Here is a 26,161-nt window from a genome sequence, read left to right as displayed (position 1 = left end):
TCCTTCATGAAAATGAGAACACTATTCTGCAATAAAGACCTAAACATGGAAGTCAGATTCCGAATGCTGAAATGTTATGTGTGGTCTATTCTGCTCTATGCAGTTGAAACATGGACATTGAAGGCGACAACCATCAAGAAAATCGAAGCCTTTGAGATGTGGCTATACAAAAGAATGCTAAAGATATCATGGACAGAAAAAATTACCAATGAAGATGTCTTAAAATCTATTGGCAAAGCTAAACATCTTGTACAAATAATCAAGAAATGAAAAATATCATATCTTGGACACATCATGAGAAACAGCAAATACCAATTTCTACAAACTATTTTGGTAGGAAGAATTGATAGCAAAGGAACTAGAGGAAGAAAAAGAATATCATGGTTTGACAACATCAAGATGTGGACAGGAAAGAGCAGTGCACAACTGCTCAGATTAGCACAAGAGCGCAGTTTGTTCGCCAAGATGGTCGCTGACCTTCGATAGAAGATAGCACAATAAGAAGAAGAAGTACTATGAGAGCTCAACTCCAATCATCTGGAATTCGTCCCTCTGACCAGGATTTCTGAACTATGCAGTGCAGCCTGTAAGACTTTTACACCACCATACTTCAGCATTTCTGGTCGAATATCATCTACTCCTGCTGGCTTTCCACATTTCAAGCCTTTGATGGCTTTTTCTACTTCAAGTATGGATATGTATTCCTGACTGCATGCCTGGTCAGTGTTTTTTATCGCTGTGCTGTCATCACTGCTTGTTTCATTTAGCAGTTTTTCAAAGTAATTACTCCATACTTCAAGGATATCTTTTTCTCCTGTTTTCATATCACCTTTATCATCTCTAACTCCTTTTACAGCACTCTTTCCTCCATTCCTAAGCTTCTTCAACAACCTCCAGAATATTTTTCCACCTTCTTGATATTTATTTTCTATATTCTTGCCAAAGTCCTCCCATGACTTTTGTTTAGCTAGTTTTGCACACTGTTTAGCTTTCTTACATTTGTCTCTGTATTCTGTAAGAGTAAAAGCTGACTTATTTGACAGGAACTTTTGATATGCTTTTTTTCTTTTCCTTCACTGCCTCTTTAACTTCCTGTGTCCACCATGGAGTTCTGATTTTTTTATCCTTACAGACAACCTCACCACATGCCTCTCTGGCAGAATCAATCAATGTTTTCTTCAGAGTTTGCCACTGAATCTCCAAGGTTTGATTCCTCTTCTCAAACTCTTTCATTTTTTCTTCAATAATCTTTGTGTATTTTAGTTTACAGTTCACATTCGAGAGCTGCTCAACTTTTATTCACTTTAAAACTTTCTTACATGTTATTCTTTTCAATATGAAATTCAATTTTATCTTGCTCAAGACTAGATAGTGATCACTTACAATTTCAAATCCTCTGTACACTCTGGTGTCCTGCACCAGGGAGAAAACATCACTATCAACAATAACATAGTCAATGAGACTTTTCTTATTCCTAGCCTCTTCTCTCCATGTGAATTTGTGCACATTTTTATGTTGGAACATGGTGTTAGTAATAACCAGTCCATGTCCTGAGCAGAAATCCAACAGATATTTGCCATTATTATTAGCTTTGCTCTTTTCTCCAAATTTTCCCAAAATATTTTTGTATGTCTCACAATCATTTCCTACTCTGCTATTTAGATCCCCAAGAAGGACCAACTTTTCATTTTTCATTCTTTCAGTTGATTTTTCTAAAGTCACAAAAAATTCCTCCACTTCTACCTTAGCAGAACGACCATAGGCACAAATAATTATCATTGTTCAGTCATCCATTCTGATATTCGCCCACATCACTCTACTTGAATTTGCCTGCCATTCAAGAAGATTAGCCTCGTATTTAGTGTTGAATACTATGGCTACTCCTTTTCCTTGATTGTCATTGCTTGAATATAACATTTTTTATTTATTGCTCAGAAAGATCTCACCAGTTTTGGTCTTTTTTGTTTCAGTCACCCCTATTATGTCGATCTGGTACTTATCAAATTCCTCAGCTAGCTCCATTTCTTTGCCATTCAGGCTTCTTACGTTGATAGTACCAATCTTTAACTCTGGTGATGTTGAGTTGGGGTTTGTTTTCAGATTTGTTCCAGTAGCTGACTTTTCGCTGTTCGCCCTGGTTCACTTGCGAAAACAACGGGGGCCTTGTTTAAATGGGCGATGCCCCAGCCGGCATGAAATTTTGTCACGTTGTACCATCATTTTTTATTTTGGTTTAACCAATAAGAATACAATTTGGTCGGCGAAATCCCAAATTGCCAGCCCGTCCTCATTCATTCAGTATCAAAGTAGATACCCAACAGGGTGCACCACGAGAAGGTGAGGATTGGACATTAGGTCAGAAGCCCTGGTCGGTTCTCCGCATTCCTTTGAAGGCTATGTAGTGGTCTCCTCTCAGTTATACAGCTTTGACCCTTAAGCACCCTGCACACAGGCATGCAGGCACAGCAAACAGTAAATGAGGAAGAAGCAGGAGGCTATTATTTCTCCTAAAGTCCTGATGGTGCCCCCTAGCGAGCAATGTTGGTATTCTTGGGCTATTGGGCTGACGGTCTTCTGATGTACGTTTCCCAAATTTGAGGCAGTCTCATGCAGCCAAATTTGTTGAGTTTCAGATTGTTTCTTAGGGCTGAAGCTGATTCCATATAAAAGCCTTTCATTCTTGTATTTACTACGGTGTACCGTCGTGGCTTTCTTCCACCGTATTCTATTGCAGGTATCCAGTGCATGGTCAGCAAGACCAGAGTGGCTGTACTGGTGAAACCGGATGTAGTCCTTGTGTTCTGAAATTCTGATATTGGCTGTCCTGCCTGTTTGGCCAAAGTAGGATAGCTTACAGCTGCAAGGGACCTGGTATACACTAGATAGGTCTGAGGGGGTGGGGGGGGTCTATTAGAGCGGATGAGGAATGCCAATTTTTTATATGGTCTGTAACAAGAAGTTAAATCGTGTTTTTTTAGGATTTTAGAACACAACGACTACATCCGGTTTCACCAGTACAGCCACTCTGGTCTTGCTGACCATGCACTGGATACTTGCCATAGAATACGGTGGAAGAAAGCGACGATAGTACACTGTAGTAAATACAAGTCTGAAAGGCTTTTCATGGAATCAGCTTCAGCCCAGAAACAATCCGAACCTCAACAAATTTGGCTGCATGAGCCTGTCTCAAATTTGGGAAACCTACATCAGAAGACCTTCAGCCCAATTGCCCAAGAATACCAACATTGCCTGCTAGGGGGCACCATCAGGACTTTAGGAGAAATAATAGCTTCCTGCTTCTTCCTCATTTACTGTTTGTTGTGCCTGTGTGCACGTGTCTTGTTCTTAAGTTTCTTGAATTTGGCAACGTGACGTTGCTGAAATATTGAAGTATATTAAAATTTATTTTAATGTATATTCTAGTGACGTTGTAATTTCCTTAAATTACTTAGTTAAAAATGCATAACCAATGTCTAAGCCTTTCCACGAGAATAATGTCTATAGAATCTGCTCTGAGGTCACAATGTATTCACCAAAGCCACAAATTCTACTCCTTTGTTTCTGATACTACTAGCATTTACGTACAGACATAATAATCTCTATACATGAAGACAAATATATAGATATTATTTGAGAAAAAAAAAACGTTTGCATAGAACCAGAACTTGTTGATACAACTGAAGAAAATGTCGATTGAGTCAGTTGGGACAGCATGTAATGAAGTTGTTTGCAAGGATAGAAAAATCAAAATTTCATGGTGATTCAAACAAGTTCAAGAAAAGCAATCCTGCCAAAAATGAATTCATATTCGAAAATTTCTGGCAAGTATGTCTGCATGTTCCATGAAAGAATACAGATAACAATTTGAAAAAAGGAAAAGTGGTTAAATAAAAGTCATGGAAGCATTTTGGTAAGAATGGAGAAGATAAATATCATGAAAGTGGCAAAATATTCCAAGGCTATTGGAAAGCTTAGAAGTAAAGGAAAGAGTACTGTAAAAGAATAAGAGTTGACAAATATAACATAAAAATCTGAAGACAGAAAAGATTTTGGATGTCTAGAGTAATTACTTATTACATTTAACAATCTTTAAAAAATAATTACTCCAGACATCCAAATCTCTTCTGTCTTCAGATTTTTATGCCATCTTTTGCATTGTTCACAGTCATCTTTTGTATGCTTGCATTCAAGCAGAAATCCAAAGCATATAACAGATATTTGAACCACGAGAAACATGAAAAATACAATGGATTATATTCAGCCAGAAATGTTCACTTTTATAGAGATATAAAGATTTCACAGTGATCACACTGCATATCAGAATTCATAGTTAAACGATTGCATTCGGAGAGATTTCATAGTACCTATCTATAAAAACAGAAATAAAACTGAATTTGAAAATTACAGAGGAATTTCTTTTCGGGTGTTCTAGGTAATATTTTTGTAAATACACTTAAAAGTCAAACGAATAGAGCCTCCATAGCTCAGTCAGTATAGACGAAAACCTTTGGTCAGAAAGATCTGGGTTCAATTCCCATCAAAGACGTGAGGAATCAAACTTGAAGAGACCTTTATCTGGTCTCTTTTGACTAAAAGTGAGTTAGCCGGTCTCATATGGAGGTAGAGGGTTTTTCTCCCAGAAACTCGGGTTTTTCGTCCCTCAGAACAGGCAAGCCGGCCCCTGAACACACTCTGCTACAGTCAAAAATACATTCCCCTTTCCCCAGCAGGCAGGCTCAGCGACAGGCCAGTTTGGGGGGGGGGGGGGGGGTTGTACTAACAAAGTCACATCAATGTGATGCAGACCCCGCATTAGAATGGATAAACATGCAGAGGAAGGACTTAACACGTTCGCTGCCAACTACGAGTATACTCGTAGTGGGAAAACCTGCTTCACAAGCCAGCTACGAGTATACTCGTATGACGCTTACCGCCGGGAACGAGATTATTGTAGTGACCTTGAAGAAGTGAAAATGCTTGGCTTGTGGGGCTAGCATCAAAACTGTGTATTCTCATAGACCGTATATGCTCTGTACAAGCCAACTACGAGTATACTCGTAGGACGTTTACCTCCGGTAATGAGATTATTGTACTGACCTTGAAGAAGTAAAACTGCTTGGCGTAGGGGAACAGACCATGCCAAAGTAGCGTGGCAGCGAACGTGTTAAAAGTCAAAAGAAGCAGTTCAAGAAAAATTATGTGAGTAAAACATTTTTCAAACAACTTCAGGCCTATAATAAATTGTACAATGCTCTCACACCTTGCTGATGAAATTCATCTCCCACCTAAACACATTCACAAACATCCATGCTCATGGTGAGACTGTTTGCAGAGTTCGTTTGCTATCCACTTGGCCAACTAGGTCTGCGGTTTGTTAGAAAAAAACAATTTGAGTTAACTCTGAGGACTGTATCAACTCTGAATAATCAAGTGGGTTAAACTCATAAGGGTTCATTAATTTAAACTGGATGTTAATTTGATATGTTTTGTTATGTTTTTAGCTGAGAGCATCTTCAGGAAGATATTTAACACAAACAAAAAAATTTCAAATAGTGGTTATCTCTATATATTTGAAAGATATTGATAATTTAACCAAGCATATCATTAGACAAGCATAGCATTGTACAGCTAAGTCTGTACATTGTTATGCATACAGCAGTAGACAGTACAAAAGCACTGTCTTCTTCATATATATATTGGCAGCACATCAAGACAGATAGCCCAATTATTAAAATCCGTCAACATCAGAACATCCTTCAAACTATTTAACTTTTCAAGTTTTCTGTGTTCCCATACAGACAATGTTCTATTCTACAAACACCCTGGGGTATAAAAGATTCTTTGTTCCTGCAGAATGGTGTCTGTGAATCAGACTGGGAGAAGTTTTGAAATTGCATAAAGAACATATAGGTGATATTGAAAATAAGAGAGAAGAAAGAAGCAGAATTGTTGGCAAGTATCCTCCATTCCTTAAAAGGCAATACTTTTTTCAAATTGTCCATGGAGTCATCCAAGGTTATTTGCCCACATGACATGTTAAATAGAAACAGAGGAATTATACTTCTTGAAATCCAAAAGTCAGATTGTTGTACAAATCTTGTGCAATCACATACAAGGTTTATACAACAGTGTGCAGATTTCATGTGATGTGCCTAACAATACATGTGGTTAAACTACCAATCCAATATCTTTCAATTGATAAAAATAATGTTTGAGATATTTTTTGTTTGTGTTATATATCTTCCTGAAGATGAAAAAGGAGTCATGCAGGGTTGCCCATTCTCACTATATTTATTTATTATCTATCTTGAATAAATTTGCAAATCCATAGCTGAAGAACCAGGTCTACAAATAAATAGCATGAATATCAATTACATCAAATATGCAGATGATATTATTATTCTTGCAGAATATAAATAAACAACAATTGGATAAAACAATAAAAATCTTAAATGAAGAATGTAAAACTTTTGGAATGAAAATCAATTTAAGCAAAACAAAAACAATGAAAATAGGAAGAGATGAAGAAAATATTTCAATAAATTTAGAAAATCACACGCTTTACTTGTTCAAGTATGTGATTTTCTAAATTTATTGAAATATTTTCATCATCTCTTAAGCAATATACATATCTTGGCAGTCTCATTACTCACAATGGCAACAACACAGAAATAGTAAAATACAGACTTAACAAAGGATGGTCTAATATGAATAAATTAAATAAAATATGGAAAAATAACAGCATTTCAAAAAGCCTCAAACTTAAACTCTGTAAAACCATTATTATGCCTACTGCAATATATGGAGCCGAGACTTGGACACCCAATCAGAAAGTAATATAGAAAATCAGAGCATTCGAAATGAAATGCTTTAGAAAAAGAAATAAGACTCATTGGTCAGAACATGAAACAAATGAGCAAGTCAAACACGAATTAAACTATAGAGAAGATAACATAGCATTAATTCTTAAACAGTAACTAAGATGGTTTTGGAACACCCCCCAGAGAATGTCCTTTTAAAGATTACCAAATACAGTCTTGAATGGAATCATTGGAGGAAGACGATCCAGAGGTAGACCATAAAGAACTTGGCTACAGTCTTTGAAGGAAAGGTCACAATTGTCAAGCTTCAGAGATATGACAGAAATGGCCAGAAATAGAACCATATGGCAAAGCTTTGCACATAGGGAACGCAATCCATCATCTGATGGATGAGAAAGAAAAAGATTATTTATATTTGTTAGAAAATTGTTAACAGTAAGCTAGTAATAATGTAAACTTAATCAGTATTATCACAATGCTATCATTATCATAGTGATAGTATTCTCTACATCCATTGAGGTTGTAAATCCAGAAACTGTGATGGCTTGGGGGGAGTGGGAGTGATGATAGAAAGCTGTGTAGTTTTGTGTTGTGCAAGATTTCTGATACGTGGCTTCAGTTATCTTTAAATCAAATGTAATATTACATTTTATAAGCCAGTATTTCACTGCTTTAGATATTGCCTCTAAATCTATAATTTCATTTTAATTTACTTTATAAATCAAATTTATTTTAACAATATTACCATAAATTATGTTGTTTTCCAATATAATTGGTGATAATGACATTTATTTCATTGGAATTTTTTTTTGTAATTTAGGAACTCAATTATAGAGCCCAAGGTGAAGTAACTATTCGTGAAGCGCTCAATGAATTGGATTTGTGGGGAGCTAAATCCCGGTTCTCTCTGATTGAACATTCTGATTCTCAAGGAAATAAAATTATGCTTATTAAAGACTGGAAAGACATGCTGAATAAGGTACTGTGTTATATTTTGCAGTGTAGCATCTTTATATAGAAAAAATTCTCCACTTATTGATTAAATTAGCTTGCTACAAATTTTCTTAATTAATTAAGGGGAAAAAATATTTTTAAAGCTTGTAGAGAATAAACTATTTATTAAATTTTTTCTTCTTTGTTGATAAATAATGAAACAGTAATCCACCCTTTATCTGACTACATCAGGAAAGCAGTTTGCTATTCTAATAATTGAAGGTGAGATAATTGAAATATTACATGGTGCTATACCAGAAATGGTTGACATGCAAGGTTCAGTTATTTGAAATGTCTTTGTTTTAAAGGTTGGATTAAAGGTAGATGGCTGTAGTTACATTGTGATCTGTATGTAATATATATATATATATATATATATATATATATATATATAGTAATTTTCTTCTTTCTAATGAATTTCAGGTGGGTGATAATCAGTGCCTTATTCAGTCACTCAAGGACACTCCATATTATCAGTATTTTGCAGATCGTGTATCTATATGGGAGACACGCTTTTCCTTGCTAGATCAATTGCTTCAACAACTGAATCAGATTCAGAGAAAGTGGGTATATTTAGAGCCAATATTTGGTCGTGGGGCTTTACCTTCTGAATATACTCGCTTTCAAGCAATCAGCAATGATTTCAGGTAAAATTCTGTGTACTTTTTCAATATTGTTTCATAGTTTATTTGATTTGTTTGGCTTTTCAATGATTATCTAGTTTATTAAAAATTAAGAATATAATTCAGTTTTAATGTTCATGGTGCCTAACTTTAAATCTTCTCAAAAAAAGCAAGCTATTAATACTCGTTTCTCCTATAATGTGGTATATGTGTGTTCCTAGAAATCACCACCCTATTCAATTTCACAGAATGAAAATATCAGGACTTATGGTGAAAATAGGGTTATGGGCAAAACATTTAAAACCTATAGTCCAGAGCTTCCCCAAACTGTGTGTGTCGCGACACGTTAGTGTGTCAGCTGCAGTGTGAAGGTGTGTCGTGCGAACATAAAGCGTTAAACAGAATAATCGCTGAAAATTTCTACAGCGGAATCCATTTTGCAAAGTACCAGTACAACTTTTAATTAGCGCCGTCAAAATTATATATACAAACTATCTTTTAATTATTTTTAATCTTTAAGAATATTTCACATCAATATATTTCGATAAATAATGGAGAATAAATGCAACCAAATTCATCCCTGTGGTTTTATCACGTAGTAGTCGCTCGGTTTTTATTATCGTATTATTATCGTTCGACCAATAAAAATAAAGTACACCACTTATTCATACAAATGTTATTATTGATGTTTATTCTAACTGCAATGTGAATAAACGAAGAGTTGGTGCTTGTATTTTATGTTTAGTTACTGTTAAAGTTTTACAATAAATTCGCACAGTTATTTATCAAATTGGTGTTGAATTACCCGTAAAATGGATAACTTTCTAATTAATAAAAGATAAGCTGAAGGTGACATTTGTGATGAACAAAATGTATTGACTATAGAGGAGACTACGCAAGAATCAACTGTTGAATGGTCTGCATTAATATGGACCACGTGACCCATGAGAGGCACATCAGACTGAATTACTGTGCCGCAAAATTATGTTTGTCTAAAAAGTGTGTCACCAACATGAAAAGTTTGGAAAGCACTGCTATAGTCTCATAAGCAATGCAGTATGCTAAAAAATGCTATAATGGTTTTAAGCCTCTTTAAGTTGTAATAAAATTTTTTAAAAAAGTTTTATCTAGTTTCTCTTATAATATCATATTTCTCTATTTTTCAAAACATTTATTATTTCACGCTTTTCCTCAATATTTAAACCTTCCTTTTTTGTTCAGTACTTGAATACTTATAACCAAGTTATTTACTTACTATTGTTTGGGATGCCGTATTAAATAATATTATCAAGAAAAGCTGACAAACCTGGGGGAATAGCGCAATGCATTTTTTTTTTTATTTTGATGTTACTTGGTAATGCAGTACAAATTTTTGAGTTTTTTGGTAGTGTCCTTGTGAAAAATAATGCATGAGCTAACAAAATATCGCATTTTAGTTATTTCTTCTTTTTTTCCTCTTCCATCCTTAAGATGGGTTCAGTCCCTCATGGATAATAGTTTTCTGCCCAGCTCTGTCCAAACAGTTTCGAAAGCTCACTGCAATTCTAAGGACTTTATGCCATGTCAATTTCAGTCTTCTTTATACTACCCTTAAATACCAGGTGAGCTTGGGAATGAATGATTATAGGTGTTTCAAAAGAAAAGGAAAAGCTACAAATGGTAAGAAAAACATTGGGAAATGTCAGCACATAACATGCATAGCATACACGTCTTGTCCAGAGCTATAGTTAGTAATTTCCAAGAAAATGAAATGAAATTACACTGTTATCAGTCCCTATGGACTTGCTAATTAACCTCAGCTGAAATTATCTGCAAAGATTCCTCACTTCATTGATTGGATTTATCATCTGTTTCATCCAAACAGTACATATATTGTGGTATCCTTGTGACTGAGCTATGGTGGAGCACCCTTTGGAAGTATATGTTTTATTTCTTTAATAGCTTTTGTAAACTGAGCTCTGCTCTAAAGAAGGGAGGAAAATATATATACCTGACAAAAGAGGGAGCTGTAATCCCTTCTTGTGAAGAGAAGGAAAAACATTAAGAATATCCAAACATTTTAGAAATAATACACCTTTGTACTGTTGCTATGATAAGAAAGGAGTATACAATGAATTCCAGTTTTGGCCCATTTAAACGAAGTTACACATCAAGAGTTTATGTACATAAGACAAATTACAAATTTAAATAAGTGTAAAAAAGACATATTTCAGTGATTACAGCACATTTTTTTATTATTCAGTTCTATAAAAAACTGAAATAATAGTTCCCGACAAGTTTTTCGTAAATCGTAGGATTTACATCTTCAGGGGTAAATAGTATAACTTAAAGTTTAAACAAGAGAATTAATAAATACAAATCATAACCGTCTGCTATTCATAAAACTCAAATAACAGAATGCAGATATATAACGTTATTCACGTTGAACAATACTGGACGATGTCACGTGTGCTTGTTCTCGTTCATACAGTCTGAGCTCAGATTGAGGTAATTTTTTATTAGAGCTGACCACACTTGATGGAGAATTAAACCTTGATTTTTATTGTATTGAGTTGGGTTTTTTAGCATATTAGCAGCTTCTTTAAATTTTCTTATATAACTGTTGTTTTCTATGTATGACATCGTTTTTTGCCAGAGTACATCGTGTCTCCTGGTTTTTTAAGAGGATGATGAGGTGGTTTTGTGGATGTAGGAATCTTGAGATTTTCTCCATAGGAAGGAAGGCTACTTTTATGTTGTGTTTGTTCATTAATTTGGCTAGCCTATCTGTAACATTTTTGATATAAGGAAGCGAGATTGCATTTTTGTAATCCTGTTTTATTGTGTTGTTAGCTGGAGGCATTTTAAGGATTCTCTTGATGGTTTTTGTTTCATATCCATTCTGTTGGAGGATTTGTGTTAAGTATTTTAGTTCTTCATTACATCTTTCTTGTGTGCTGGAGATATTGTATGCTCTGTCTCAAAGAGTTTTAATTAAGCTTATTTTTTGTGAAGGATGGTGGTGTGAGGTTGCATTTAGAAATCTTCTAGTGTTTGTAGGCTTCCTATATACTGAGAAGGAGAGTTTACTTTCTTCATTAACTTCTAATAGAATATCCAGAAAAGGAAGTTTTTTTTTGTTTTTTTCTTGTTCTAAACTGAATTTTATGGTGTTGTGCAAATTGTTGAGATAATATTTGAAATTGATAAGTTCATCTGTTGTTCCACTGAATATGATGAAAATATCGTCCACATAGCATAGCCATATTTTTGGTTTTTTATGGTAATTCTTAAGAGCATTGTTTTCAAATTTTTCAAAAATATGGCTACGCTATGTGGACGATATTTTCATCATATTCAGTGGAACAACAGATGAACTTATCAATTTCAAAGATTATCTCAACAATTTGCACAACACCATAAAATTCACTTTAGAACAAGAAGTGGTGGGGAGTAGGGAAAAGGAAAAATAATCCTCAGCTCATATTACACATCTTGCTAGCTCCACGCTATCAGATAACTTTTCACACTGGCCGCTTGCCTGACTCAAGATCGAAAAGACCACGAACGTAGCCGGTGCCCAGGTGACCCGCCCTTTCAGGGCAGCCCACCTCGGGTAGGCCTGTGCTGCCGGGGTTTTTCGTCCGAACTACCTCCGTGGGAGACCAGGGAACAAAACAGACCAAGGAAATGACTAGAAGTGGAGCTGTTGCTGCAGATGGAGATCATAAAGCAGCAGCAGGCAGAACTTGATGGTGTTATTTCTGACTTTACACAGGATTGGAGGTGAACACCACTTTCTTAAATGTGGTGTCACCCAGAGCCTCTTTTTCGAGATGTAAAAACCTCCTCAAGGAACCGTAGAACATGTAGAGAATGATCCGAGCGAGAGAGAGAGAGAGAGAGAGAGATCCAACAAACTGGGAGGATTAGCAGAGTTAGAAAATATTTTCTTCACCTTCAAGATGTGATACTTAAGCTCATTTATGATGAAGATTAGTAACTACTGCCTGTTGTTGGCTGGTGGAGCGAACTGCAGGAAGATGACCTGCTCCTGAAGCAGGAGGGGGATGCGGAGCACCTCGCTTAACCTCCTCCAGATGAAGATGGGACACCGATAGATGCGTGCTCCATGGTATCCGGGCTCCAGCAGAAGTCACATAGGGGGTTCAAGGTGTTGTTGAACCACCACCTGTTCACATTGACTGGAAGGTTCCATAGGCTGTCCACCTCTCCAAACATTGACGGGTAGCCTCGATGTTTGGAGAGGTGGCCAAACAGGATGTTGTTGTCAGTTCCTAGATCCGGAACATCGGTATGGAGGATGTTCAAGAAATGTCCGTACCAGGTGAAGCCGTTCCGGATCCCGGCAGTGTTCACACCCGACGAGCGGAGTTGTTGCATAAGCTGGCAAAGTCTGTTGTAGTCCTCTGGAATAATATCTGCCTTGGGACCCTGGTGGACTGGGATCCCAAAAAGGGGAAGCTTGAAGCCTAAGAAATACCGCACAGGATAGCTGCAGGGATGTTCAGTCTGCAGTATCCTGCTAAGATGGAAATGGTATTACTTAGGTACCCGATGTTGAGGGAGGGGAGGCCAACCCCCCCCCCCCCCCAGCTTCTCCGGAAGTTGAAGGGTCTCGATATCTGCTTCCTGTAAAGCTGGATTTCTTGATCCTTGCTGATGTTGGTGATGTTCAGGATGTGCTGAAGCGCATCAGAAATATGATGGTTTTGATGACAGAGGCCCTGGAGGAGAGTGACAGCTGTCCATTTTTCCAGTCCTCGAGCTTCTCGACGGTGATGTTGTCGAGATGTTCGATGTTAAGCACGGGCTGTTCTGCAAACAGAACCCCCAAGATGGTGAGGGGGTCGGCAGTAGGGATGAGACCTGCAAGGATGTTGTTCAGGCCCCAGACTCCATACGTCTTGATTTTGGTTTTGTCAGGGTTTGATGTTAACCCCGACACTTGGATCTTCTGTAAGGTGTTGAAGAAGTTCTGTATGGAGTCGTTGTCCCTAAAGGTGCCCACTACGTCGTCCGCATAAGCGATCACTTTTGAGTCATCCATGGTGAGAGGGAGTAGAATCCCTCTAATGGCACGAGAGCTGCTGACAGCCCATAAGAATGGCTCAAGGGCTAGTGCGAAGAGCAGCAAACTAAGGCGACACCCTTGTCGCTATCTAACCTATCTAACCCCATCACTTTCTGGATGGTGATGGGGTTAGATAGGTGTCCGTTAATGAGGAGACGAGTGGAGCTGTTGTTGTAGCCTCCTCTGATGATGTTAAGGAGTCCACTGCTGACCCCGACTTTCTCCAAGATGTTAAGGAGAAAGGAGTGCTCGAAGCTGTCAAATGTTCGGTTGAGATCAATAGCCAACAATGCCATGGAGTAGTTTTGATGTTAACCAAATGTAGCAATTCTCTGATGAAGATGAGATTGAACTCCATCGATCGACCAGGAACACCATATACTTGTGTACTTTTGATGACGTACCTCATCCCGATCTTCAGTCTGTTGTTGAGAACACGGGCGAGGATCTTATAGTCCGTGTTTGACAGACTGATGGGACACCAGTTCTTGATGTTGGAAGGGTCCCTGTTGGTCTTCAGGATGAAGATGGTATGGCATTCCAGAAATTCCCATTGCATGTTTCCGGTGGTAAGGAAGATGTTGAAGATTGCCACGAGAATGGGGAGGATGTGATCCCAGGCCTCTTGATAGAGTTCTGTGCTTAATCCGTCTGGCCCGGGCGCTTTCTTTGTACGGCATTGCTTGAAGGCTGATGTTATTTCGGCCATTGTAATCGGTGCATCCAACCCTGCTTGGATGTGCGCAGGGAAGGGGTTCCAACAGGAGTAATCCTGGGGGGGTATTGTTGTCTTGATAGGTGTTGGTATAGTACCCCCAGAAGGCATTTAGGATGTCAGGTGTAGTGGTGTGAATACACCCGCCTTCCGTGATGGTAGTAATGGTTCGCTCCTGCTGGAAGTTGATGTAACGCCTGTTATAGAACGTGGCCGATTGCCTGTCTTCCGAGCGGAGGTGGAGACGGTTCTTAACGTTCTTTTCTTCCACCTGCTTCTGTCTCTCCATTTCAATGTCGAGATTGATGTCACGGATGGCGTTGTGACATGAAAAGCCTTGTTGTTGGCTGGCCACGAACCAGCTCCTCTCCATGTAGAGGTCACAGAGCCAAGCTCTTCTGAGGAAGGCAAGTTCCTGGCCCCATTTTATCATGCTGTCTTTGATGGTAAGTTTTAGTCATTCCCAGGCATCCCAGTCCCAGCCAGCCAGCGGTGCTCCAGGTGGAGCAGAGTTGGTTAAGCTTGGCCGAGAACAGGGAGGAGAAGTCAGGTGGTAACTTCCAGGGGCCTGGACCAACATCTACAGCTTCTAATGGATGATAACTGAGCACGACTAATTTGTGGTCCGAGATGGAATAATTAATTGGAACGTACCTTATTGTCTCGGCTCTGGAGACAAGGGAAGGTGACAAAAAAGGCGATCAATCCATGTGCCAATGCTTTGGCCTGTCCAAGTATAATTCCAACAGTAGGGGTTGTGAGCCCTCCAGATTTCTGTCAACTGGAGATTCCTAAGGTGAATTTCCAAGTCCCTGTAGCCAGCTATACCTGTGTTGGGATTGCTCCCTACTTTGTCGTAGGCCGGGTCCGCCACGCAGTTGAAGTCCCCCATCAGGATGACATGAAGGTCACCATACAGGTAGTTGTGAAGTGACTGGAAGAATCTTGACCTTGATGTTTGCTCTACCGGGGGCGTAGATGTTAATGTACCTGGTGATACAGCCCCGGTACTTCCAATCAATGGCGAGAACTCTCTCTTCTGTGTCCCTCTGGATGTTATGGAAGGTTCCGGGGGGGGGCTAGCATAAGTACCCCGACCCCAGCACTGTTACTTTGTGCCGAAGCTCCAATATGATAGTACGGGGTACTTATGGGTACTTACGGGGGTACTCAGTTCCTGCATATCTTTGTAATGGAAAAAGTGTGTTTCCTGCAGGAACAGGAGCCGGATGTTAAAGGCTAGCATAATCTTCCACATCTCCTCTTGTTTTGATGGTGAACAGAGCCCTCTGATGTTAAGAGAGGCAACACAGAAGTGGGTGGCGGCATTATGGTGTTTTTATGGCTGGTCTAGATCTTTGATATGTAACTGTTTTACGTACTTCACTAAGCTGTCAATTTGTGTGTGTGTGGGGGGGGGGGGGGGAGTAGAAATCCAGCTTCCTGCAGACCTGCTTCCAGTTTAACACATGAGCTCGAGAGGACCTCGAACTCGTAGTGAACATTCTTGATTTTAAAGCTGATTATTTTATTTTGGTCCGTTTCATAGTTGTAGAGGTTAAACTGGGAGCCGGTTAGGTTCTTTATTTTATGGTTTATGCTATGATGGTGAGAGGGGGGGTTTCCACCTCCATTTTGGACTCCGATGTTGTTGAGTCTGTGCTTTTTTTTGGAGCGGCTTCGATGTTTTTTGTCTGTTTTAGGGGAATCCGCTTCCTTCCTTTTTTTTTTTGAAGTTCTTTAGGAGGCGGAAGATCTTGTTCCCCCCTCTTTTGTGGTCTTTTCTTCTACAGGGAGAGGGATGCTAGCTACTGCAGTGAAGGTTTGGGAAGCGTTGTCAGTCGAAGCGTTTCCTCTGTTGTTGTTGGGGGGGAATAGCTGGTGGAATGCTATCCTCAGCTTCGTCTTTACCCTCGGCTGTATGTTGTTCTTCCATTATTGGTGGTGGTAGAACGGTGGAAGTGGCCGAGGGGGAGACTGTTTCCTCAGCGGATGTTGTTGCTTGGGGGGGGGAACAGTGTCTTCTGCTGGTGTTGATGCAGGACGCTTCTTTATTTTTCCCAGAACTGTCTGTAAAAAAGTTCTCTCCCCTCTTGGTGGGTAATACTGGAAATTCACTGGCATCTCTTGTAGGCTGTGGATTTAAAGGTTCAATTGGTGCCCCTGCCCTCTCTGCAAATGTGCGTAGAGAGCATGATGTGATTTTGTGCTCCGTACTGAAGCATGTTTGGCAGGGGTGTGGGCACTGGTTTGAAATGTGCCCCGACGCTGACGCAGTTGAAACACTTGGCTCGGGGGGCAGTCATTTCCTAGATGTTCAACCAAGCCACATCGCAGACACTGTTTTTGCACTCCGGGATAATTCACCATTACATGCAACGTGTCGATGGTAACAAGATTGGGCACTGGCTGTTGCATGTCCACGGTGAAGGTGACTGCACCGGAGTACTAGGCGGGGTCCCCCTGGGAGACGGACTCTTTTTGATGTTGCTCACTTTCCCCCACTTGCCGAACACTTGTGTGAGCACGTCGTCCCCAGCTTCTAAATACTCCATGGGGAAGTGACTGATCTTTAGCTGGCGCACTTGCGACCCCACCATGGTAGGGGCCACCTGCTTTCCTTGGACTTGGAAGCCCTCCATGAGTTCACTTCTTGTTGTCACGTTCTTTACAACGAACGGAAATCATCCTTCTCCGTAGGTGGTGAAGGAGAAGATTTTATACTTGCCTTTTTATACTCGCCGTATAAGACGATGATTTCGATGGGGTTTTCTGTAGTATTTGAGAGTCGTCTTATACGGTGACATGTACAGTATATTTTGCAATGAGCGACATGGATTTACTAAGGGTAGGTCATGTTCAAAGAACTTGTTCATGCTTTATAATAATGTTACTTTGGAGTTAGACAAGGTGATATTGATACACCATGGTACTTTTGAACTTTGATGGGGATTTTGAGAGGATAAAGTATGGAAGACTGAATTGAATTATATGGGACTGTATTAAAAAATAGTATTGTGGATATGAATGGATATAAGAAAAGGATAATAAGAACATTAGTATGGCCAATTTTCACATATGGAAGTGAAATTTGGATATTCAAGAAGAGAGTAAGGCAACAGATAACGGCCTTGGAAATGTGGTGCTATTGTAGAGCTCTGAAAATCTCATGGACAGAACATGTGACAAATGCAGATGTTCTACAGAGAGTGAGAACACAAAGATCTTTATTACAGGAAATGATCCAGAGAAAGATGAGATTGGCAGGACATGCACTGAGAGGTTTAGCAGGACAGAGGATGCTAACAGTTTTAGAAGGAAAAGTTATGGGAAAAGGATCAAGAGGCAAAAAACAAAGGACATGGCTTGAAGATATTGATCATAGGTTCAAAAACTTTTTCGAGCCACCCCCCCATTTTAAAAGATGTAAATTTTGTAACGTTTCCTTATTAATCACAAAATCACGAAAATAATTAAAATATATATTATTAATTTCTTCTATAAAGAGCCACCCATCCCCCTAGACCGCCTGAACATCCCCCAAATGCTTCTGATCCCCACTATAGCCCCCCCCCCCCAGAAGGCCTCAGCACCCACTGGGGGTGGTACCGCCCACTTTGGGAACCTATGCAGAAACAAAAAGGAAAGCCACCAATAGAGAGAGGACTGGAAGGACATGGTGCTGCGTCCCTCTCACTGAGGAAGCTAAATGAAGAAAAAGAAGAAGTGCGGATATGAGAATGACTGACTGACATATATCAAAAAGTGATGTAAGGGAGATGTAAGTCTACAAGATTTAAGGTGATCAGTGTTGTACCACAGAGATCAGTCCTTGGTCTCCATTGTTATTCACTCTTTACATTAATCACAATGAGACACAATTGAAAGACAGCATATGGCTTTCAATTGTGTCATCAGCAAAGATAGTCAGGATAATCAGGAAGGCAACTGACATGCAGTACTTGCAAAATGATTTGAAAGACCCAAATTGTGGGTTGGGGAAAATGGTTTTCAGTTCAGTTTAGTAAGTGTAGACACTTTGTTGTAATGAGGTATCCAATGTCATGTTTCATTGGTGAGATTATGCGAAGAAACTGATCAGATTTTTCTACCTAGACCTGTATTATTGGTATGGATTGCCTTTGGAGGTGCTGAGTGCATATAGTGTGAATGAATTCAAGAAAAAGTATGACGGTTGGTGTGGGTAATATGGCCTCTCTCAATGAGTCTCTGACTCCCTGCATCTCTCTCTCTCTTAATAATAATAATATATGTCAGCCAGCACACAAGAGGCTGAAAAATGCAACACCTATAATACAACAGTGTTGTGTGTGTGTGGGGGGGGTTAAGCATAAGAATGAATGAGCCGGAATATGTTTTTTAAATCCTTGGGAAACTCTCTGAGGAAGAATGCTGCAAATAACAGAGGTTAGGTTGATATAATGAATGGGAAGATATAAATTTGAAATAAAGTGTGTGTGTGTGTGTGTGTGTGCACATGCGTGCGTGCGTGCGTGTGTGTCCCCCCCCAAGCCTCATTGGAATCATGAAACTCATTGTGGGAGTTCAAACACTCACGGATCTCAATACTTTTGAAAACATTCAGCATTTGACAGCTGGTCTTGCAACACATTCCATTCAGCTGCCACTTGACATGAAAAAAAAAAAATTCGTTTCACTTCTTTACTCATACGATCTTTGTACAATTTCTAGAGAAACCTGTCAGATAGATGTAAGGGAATTATTGGAATTATTGCACAGGTAATAGATGATGGAAGATAAGAGTCCCTCTCACCAACTTATGTGTCAAAATCATATCACCTCCTCTTCCTATCTATAAGCTACTGAAAATCACATTTGCTTAATCTTTCCTCATACTCAACATTTCAAAGTCATTGTGACAGTCAAAGTCATAGTTACTTGCCTCTGTACCTTATCCGTTTCCTAATCATACATATAACCAGACAACCAAAGATTTGTGACAATCAGACTTCATTTCCCTCTCCACTAAGATCTTCAGATTCATCACATCCTGGAGCATAGTTCCTCCAGTATAATAAATCTCATTCCATCTTCTCTGGCCAAAATACATGAATGTACACTTAGCAATGCATGAAGTGACATCCCTATTTTTTAGCTCAAAGCACTAACCTATGCAAACCCTTTGTAACAACAGTGCATCCTTTCATGCTCTTAGCAATTCAGTTTTATTAGCAAACAATTCGTGTCTCCTCTTAAACCTGAAAATCTATCATTGTTGTATAAGTTATACAACAGTGGTCTTAGAACAGCACCTTGTTGTACCTCATAGGTCAGTTTTATTTTTCAGGACCCTGTATCCTATACGAGCAACTTGTTGGCTCGTATCACATAGCCATCCCTGTTACCAAGCTATTAATTGACTATCCACCCCAATTCCACTCAATTTTAGGAGTAGCTTTTCATGTGATGCTCTATCCAAAATCCAGAAAAATTGCCATTTAAGGATCTTCTCTATCCATTATTCTTGACACCCTGTTGTATAATATAACCAGGTTGCATTTTATAATAGAGCAACAAGTAAACCTATTTTACGATAGAAAGCTGTAAACCCATGCTGCTCTTCTGCTCTTGTGAAAGATTACCCTCATCAGTGTAGGTTTATATTCTGTCTCTAACCAGCTTCTAACTCCTTCATCACTAAACTTCGTGTGTATGTGCTCACACACACACACACACACACACACACACACACACACACACACACACACACACACACACACACACACACACACACACACACACACACACACACACACAGGTCTATTGTTGGACACTACTGACTTTGATTTTTTCTTGTGCAGTAGCACTGTTTTTCTTTTTTTTTTTCACTCTTCTAGGACTGTTGATGCCAAATCATATGCCGAGAAGATTTTCATCAAATGATATTATGACTTAAGAACTTTTCAGGTTATTCTCTATTTCATATTCTTCACTTTGGTGTATGTGTTTGTATTTGTCTCTTTTGCAAATGTTTTATAATCTTTTTTTTTTTCTTCTTCATTCTTAGAAGATTTATAGCGGACAGCTTGCAGTAAACTTGCCTTACCAGTGCAACATTTATTAGGCCTGCCACATCCATTTTAAATTCTGTCAATACTTTCTGCCATTTCTTCTAATCTGCCTTTATTATTATTTCTGTTATTTGTTGCATTCTGTTCTCTCGATGATGCTGATAATGCAACAGAATTATCCTCCATACAGATGATTTACATAATGGCAGTTTTCATAAAGTGGCTATCTCCTATCTATTTACCTAAGTGTATTTTAATGGCATATTAATTCTGTTAATACTTTCTGCCATTTCTTCTAATCTGCCTTTATTATTATTTGTGTCATTTGCTGCATTCTGTTCTCTTGATAATGCTGATAATGCAACATTCATATATTACATAAATTATGTACATATTATTTACATAATACCAGTAAAGAGGCTATCTCCTATCAGTTTACTCAAGTGTGTAAATTGTGTGGCATTTTACTTTACAGCTGAACAAAATATTTTTTCATAATTTAATACGGAAATAAATAGATATCCTGAATTTCAAGATTCCTATATAAGCAAAATATGACAAGCATTATTGCATTCCTTTTACTTTATCATTGTTGCAAATTACTGTATCTGGCTGAATGACCACAAAAACAGATAGCAGTTCATTGTGACATTGTTACTGCTTTCAGTTTAATTTGGTTCAGGCTATCTTTTTAAATGAAGATTTAATGACATAATCATCAGAGGCTTCCCACCCATCCCACCCCCCTCCAAAAAAAAAAAAAAAAAAACATTGAATTTGAAAAAAAGTGATGGTATGTCTCCTTCTGTTATGTCTGAAATTCAGGTATGTGTACCTTCTAATGACAGACGACAATGCATTAACTAGAATGAAATAGAAAGAGTTTAACCTATGCTTATGCTTTCTTATTGTCATTTTTTTTTATCCATTTCCCCTAGAACAACTGAGTTTTCAGTGACCTAAATATAGTTTTTATTCTTTAAATCAGGAATGTATTAAATGAAAGTTTGGTTCATCAGTAATGCTCTATTCTTGTCTAGTCTAGTTATTTTTTATTTTTTTTTTTGATACATGAGTAGGCTATGAAGTTTTAAGTTTCTGTCCCTCTGAAAACTCAGAGGCACTTAATCTTAATGTTTGCTTATTATTTTAGTGTCCACTTTTAAAATAAAGAAAATTTAATAGGTAAACTGCATGTAAGATATTTAAATTATACTTACTTTTAATTACACTAAAAAAATTATATATTTTTATAGGTCTATTATGCATTCTGTTATGAAGGATGACAGAGTGATCTCACTGACAGGAATTTCTAATCTTACTTCTACACTTGTTACACTTTTGGACCAGTTGCAACGATGTCAGAAGGCACTCTCTCAGTTTTTAGAGGTAACACATCTTTAACTTCAATCAGCTCATTTTTACTATTCTAATATAAAATTTCTTCATTGGTATCACTTTTCATCATTAAACTACACCCTGATATGCACATCTATAGATAATGGTGAAAAATCCTGAAAACAAAACAGTAAATAATATGGGCATGACTATAAACAACAAATTACATGATAATTACAGTAATTAACTTTAATGAAATGAAAGTACAGATATTACATACTGAAAATAACAATACATTATCAATGCATAAAAACAAAGTATTTCCGTTTCTTTGATTGGCTTGTTTCTATGCACTGATGATGTACTGTTATTTTCAGTATGTAATATCTGTACTTTCATTTCATTAAAGTTAATTACCGCGGTTATCATGCAATTTGTTGTTTATATTAAATAATATTACACTTAATTTGTTCCTGGGGGGGGGTGCTTAAGGGTCAAAGCTGTATAACTGAAAGGAGATCTCCTCCACATAGCCTTTAAAGGAATGTGCAGAACCGACCAGGGCTTCTGACCTAATGTCCAATCCTCACCTTCTCATGGTGCATCCTGTTAGGTATCACCCTTGATAGTGAACAGACGAGGATGGGCTGGCAATTTGGGATTTAGCCAACCAAATTGTATTCTTATTGGCTTAAACCAAAATACAAAATGATGGTACAAGATGACAGAATTTCATGCTGGCTGGGTCGGCAAGCCCCCTTTCCCCCCAAAAAAAAAATACTTGACCAAAGACTAGAGACATACCTGAGAAAGATTAGGGACATGAACAGATGGCATAAATGGCAATAGTATATTAAAAAAGAGGATATTAGGAAAGAAGGTGACATTATCAGCATCCAGAAATGCCTTTGCAGAGCTAATCTCAGGTGGTATGGGCGAAGAAAGATTTGCAAAACAGGTGTTCTCTGCCAGGCTAGCAGGAAAACGACTCAGAGAAAGACCAAGATATAAGTGGATTGATATTGTAAAAAGTGCCTTAGACAATAGAAATGTAAGATCTGATAATGTTGGCGTCTTGACAAGTAACTGACTGATTTGAACAGGAAAATTGTAGATAGGAAGTTAGTAATGATCTAAATTTTTCATGTAGTGCTATCATATCCTGTACACCCCTTGAGGATACATGACAGGAATTTGTTGATGACGATTTGTTCCTTATGTGTTCTGCAAAATTCAAAAGTTTGTTATTTAATACTTGTTGTGTATATCAAGCACTTGATGTGTTCGAAGTGAAAGGTAGCACCGAATGTGCAGAAACCAACAGTATCTAATTTAGGAAGGTTGATAGTGCAACAGCAATGTAGCATATTGCTTTATTTGGGAGATATGTGGTATCCAAAATGTTCTCATGTTTGATATATCTCTAACTACAGCTATACTAAAGTGTATTGCAAATTTCAAGGGATTAGATGTTCACGAAGAGCTGGAGACATATGTCTCTGGAAGTGACATGTTCTATACATTGTATAGCAGTGTTCATCATCAGACGGTATATTAAGATGTACTAATAATATATGCATAATAAATTTAGTTTAATCCTTTATCCAAGTGTGAGCAAACAAAGTTTGCGCCTGAAAGTATCTTCAGGACTGGGTTAAGGTGGTACACACCAGGGCAACTCGTTGCAAAGGTGGAGCAAGCTACCAACACTCCTATCCTAGTATCTCCTATAATGCAAAACACATCTCCTTGCGGATATGTCTATTGTTATGCATTAAGGGAAGGGCCACTACCCAGACCGGTTTCGACCTTTATTGAGGTCTCTTCAGTGGGAGCCAGGCCCAAGTTGAGATATCAGGCAGAAGCATTTGCAGGTCATCTCCACCTATAGGAATTGTCAATTGGTGTGCCACCCTTTTTTAATAAATTACTCTGGATTTAGAGAAAGATGTTGAAAGTTTATTTTCCACTTGGTTAGAGTATAATAAATTTAGTTTAATCCTTTATCCAAGTGTGAGCAAACAAAGTTTGCGCCTGAAAGTATCTTCAGGACTGGGTTAAGGTGGTACACACCAGGGCAACTCGTTGCAAAGGTGGAGCAAGCTACCAACACTCCTATCCTAGTATCTCCTATAATGCAAAACACATCTCCTTGCGGATATGTCTATTGTTATGCATTAAGGGAAGGGCCACTACCCAGACCGGTTTCGACCTTTATTGAGGTCTCTTCAGTGGGAGCCAGGCCCAAGTTGAGATATCAGGCAGAAGCATTTGCAGGTCATCTCCACCTATAGGAATTGTCAATTGGTGTGCCACCCTTTTTTAATAAATTACTCTGGATTTAGAGAAAGATGTTGAAAGTTTATTTTCCACTTGGTTAGAGTATAATAAATTTAGTTTAATCCTTTATCCAAGTGTGAGCAAACAAAGTTTGCGCCTGAAAGTATCTTCAGGACTGGGTTAAGGTGGTACACACCAGGGCAACTCGTTGCAAAGGTGGAGCAAGCTACCAACACTCCTATCCTAGTATCTCCTATAATGCAAAACACATCTCCTTGCGGATATGTCTATTGTTATGCATTAAGGGAAGGGCCACTACCCAGACCGGTTTCGACCTTTATTGAGGTCTCTTCAGTGGGAGCCAGGCCCAAGTTGAGATATCAGGCAGAAGCATTTGCAGGTCATCTCCACCTATAGGAATTGTCAATTGGTGTGCCACCCTTTTTTTAATAAATTACTCTGGATTTAGAGAAAGATGTTGAAAGTTTATTTTCCACTTGGTTAGAGTATAATAAATTTAGTTTAATCCTTTATCCAAGTGTGAGCAAACAAAGTTTGCGCCTGAAAGTATCTTCAGGACTGGGTTAAGGTGGTACACACCAGGGCAACTCGTTGCAAAGGTGGAGCAAGCTACCAACACTCCTATCCTAGTATCTCCTATAATGCAAAACACATCTCCTTGCGGATATGTCTATTGTTATGCATTAAGGGAAGGGCCACTACCCAGACCGGTTTCGACCTTTATTGAGGTCTCTTCAGTGGGAGCCAGGCCCAAGTTGAGATATCAGTGGTAGTGGCCCTTCCCTTAATGCATAACAATAGACATATCCGCAAGGAGATGTGTTTTGCATTATAGGAGATACTAGGATAGGAGTGTTGGTAGCTTGCTCCACCTTTGCAACGAGTTGCCCTGGTGTGTACCACCTTAACCCAGTCCTGAAGATACTTTCAGGCGCAAACTTTGTTTGCTCACACTTGGATAAAGGATTAAACTAAATTTATTATACTCTAACCAAGTGGAAAATAAACTTTCAACATCTTTCTCTAAATCCAGAGTAATTTATTAAAAAAGGGTGGCACACCAATTGACAATTCCTATAGGTGGAGATGACCTGCAAATGCTTCTGCCTGATATCTCAACTTGGGCCTGGCTCCCACTGAAGAGACCTCAATAAAGGTCGAAACCGGTCTGGGTAGTGGCCCTTCCCTTAATGCATAACAATAGACATATCTGCAAGGAGATGTGTTTTGCATTATAGGAGATACTAGGATAGGAGTGTTGGTAGCTTGCTCCACCTTTGCAACGAGTTGCCCTGGTGTGTACCACCTTAACCCAGTCCTGAAGATACTTTCAGGCGCAAACTTTGTTTGCTCACACTTGGATAAAGGATTAAACTAAATTTATTATACTCTAACCAAGTGGAAAATAAACTTTCAACATCTTTCTCTAAATCCAGAGTAATTTATTAAAAAAGGGTGGCACACCAATTGACAATTCCTATAGGTGGAGATGACCTGCAAATGCTTCTGCCTGATATCTCAACTTGGGCCTGGCTCCCACTGAAGAGACCTCAATAAAGGTCGAAACCGGTCTGGGTAGTGGCCCTTCCCTTAATGCATAACAATAGACATATCTGCAAGGAGATGTGTTTTGCATTATAGGAGATACTAGGATAGGAGTGTTGGTAGCTTGCTCCACCTTTGCAACGAGTTGCCCTGGTGTGTACCACCTTAACCCAGTCCTGAAGATACTTTCAGGCGCAAACTTTGTTTGCTCACACTTGGATAAAGGATTAAACTAAATTTATTATACTCTAACCAAGTGGAAAATAAACTTTTAATATATGCAATTATAAAATCTCTTGCAGAAAAACTTTTGCGTTGATAATTTTTCTCAATCGATTTTACATATTTTTTTTTCTCAGTAATTGGAAATACTTAGTGCTAAATAAAATGTCACTAAAAGTGCAAAGTGGAGACATATGTCTCTGGAAGTGACATGTTCTATACATTGTATAGCAGTGTTCATCATCAGACGGTATATTAAGATGTACTAATAATATATGCAATTATAAAATCTCTTGCAGAAAAGCTTTTGCGTTGATAATTTTTCTCAATCGATTTTACATATTTTTTTTTCTCAGTAATTGGAAATACTTAGTGCTAAATAAAATGTCACTAAAAGTGCATATACATTGACTATATGTAAAGCTGTAAGTAGCGATTATGCCAGATTAGCAATGGCAAAACACCAACCAAAGGTT

At 38.4% G+C, this 26,161-nt stretch overlaps 1 protein-coding gene across 1 annotated transcript in view; it reads left to right on the top strand.

The window, feature by feature from the left end:
- The window catches only part of btv (dynein cytoplasmic heavy chain beethoven), a 1,245,321-nt gene that overhangs the window by 357,815 nt on the left and 861,345 nt on the right, over positions 1 to 26,161 (top strand). Inside the window, exons 22-24 of the mRNA XM_090394552.1 lie at positions 7,642 to 7,800; positions 8,238 to 8,461; positions 21,536 to 21,668. Coding sequence (XP_090250678.1) covers positions 7,642 to 7,800; positions 8,238 to 8,461; positions 21,536 to 21,668 — 516 coding nt within the window. The remainder of the gene's footprint in view (positions 1 to 7,641; positions 7,801 to 8,237; positions 8,462 to 21,535; positions 21,669 to 26,161) is intronic.

The sequence above is a fragment of the Typopeltis vanoorti genome, chromosome 6 (genome assembly GCF_054136105.1).
Source record: "Typopeltis vanoorti isolate ZY-2024b chromosome 6, IOZ_Tvanoo_1.0, whole genome shotgun sequence".
Taxonomy (NCBI): Eukaryota; Metazoa; Arthropoda; class Arachnida; order Uropygi; family Thelyphonidae; genus Typopeltis; species Typopeltis vanoorti.
The sequence above is the reverse complement of the archived record's forward strand: the minus strand, read 5'-3'. Positions and strand labels throughout refer to the sequence as shown.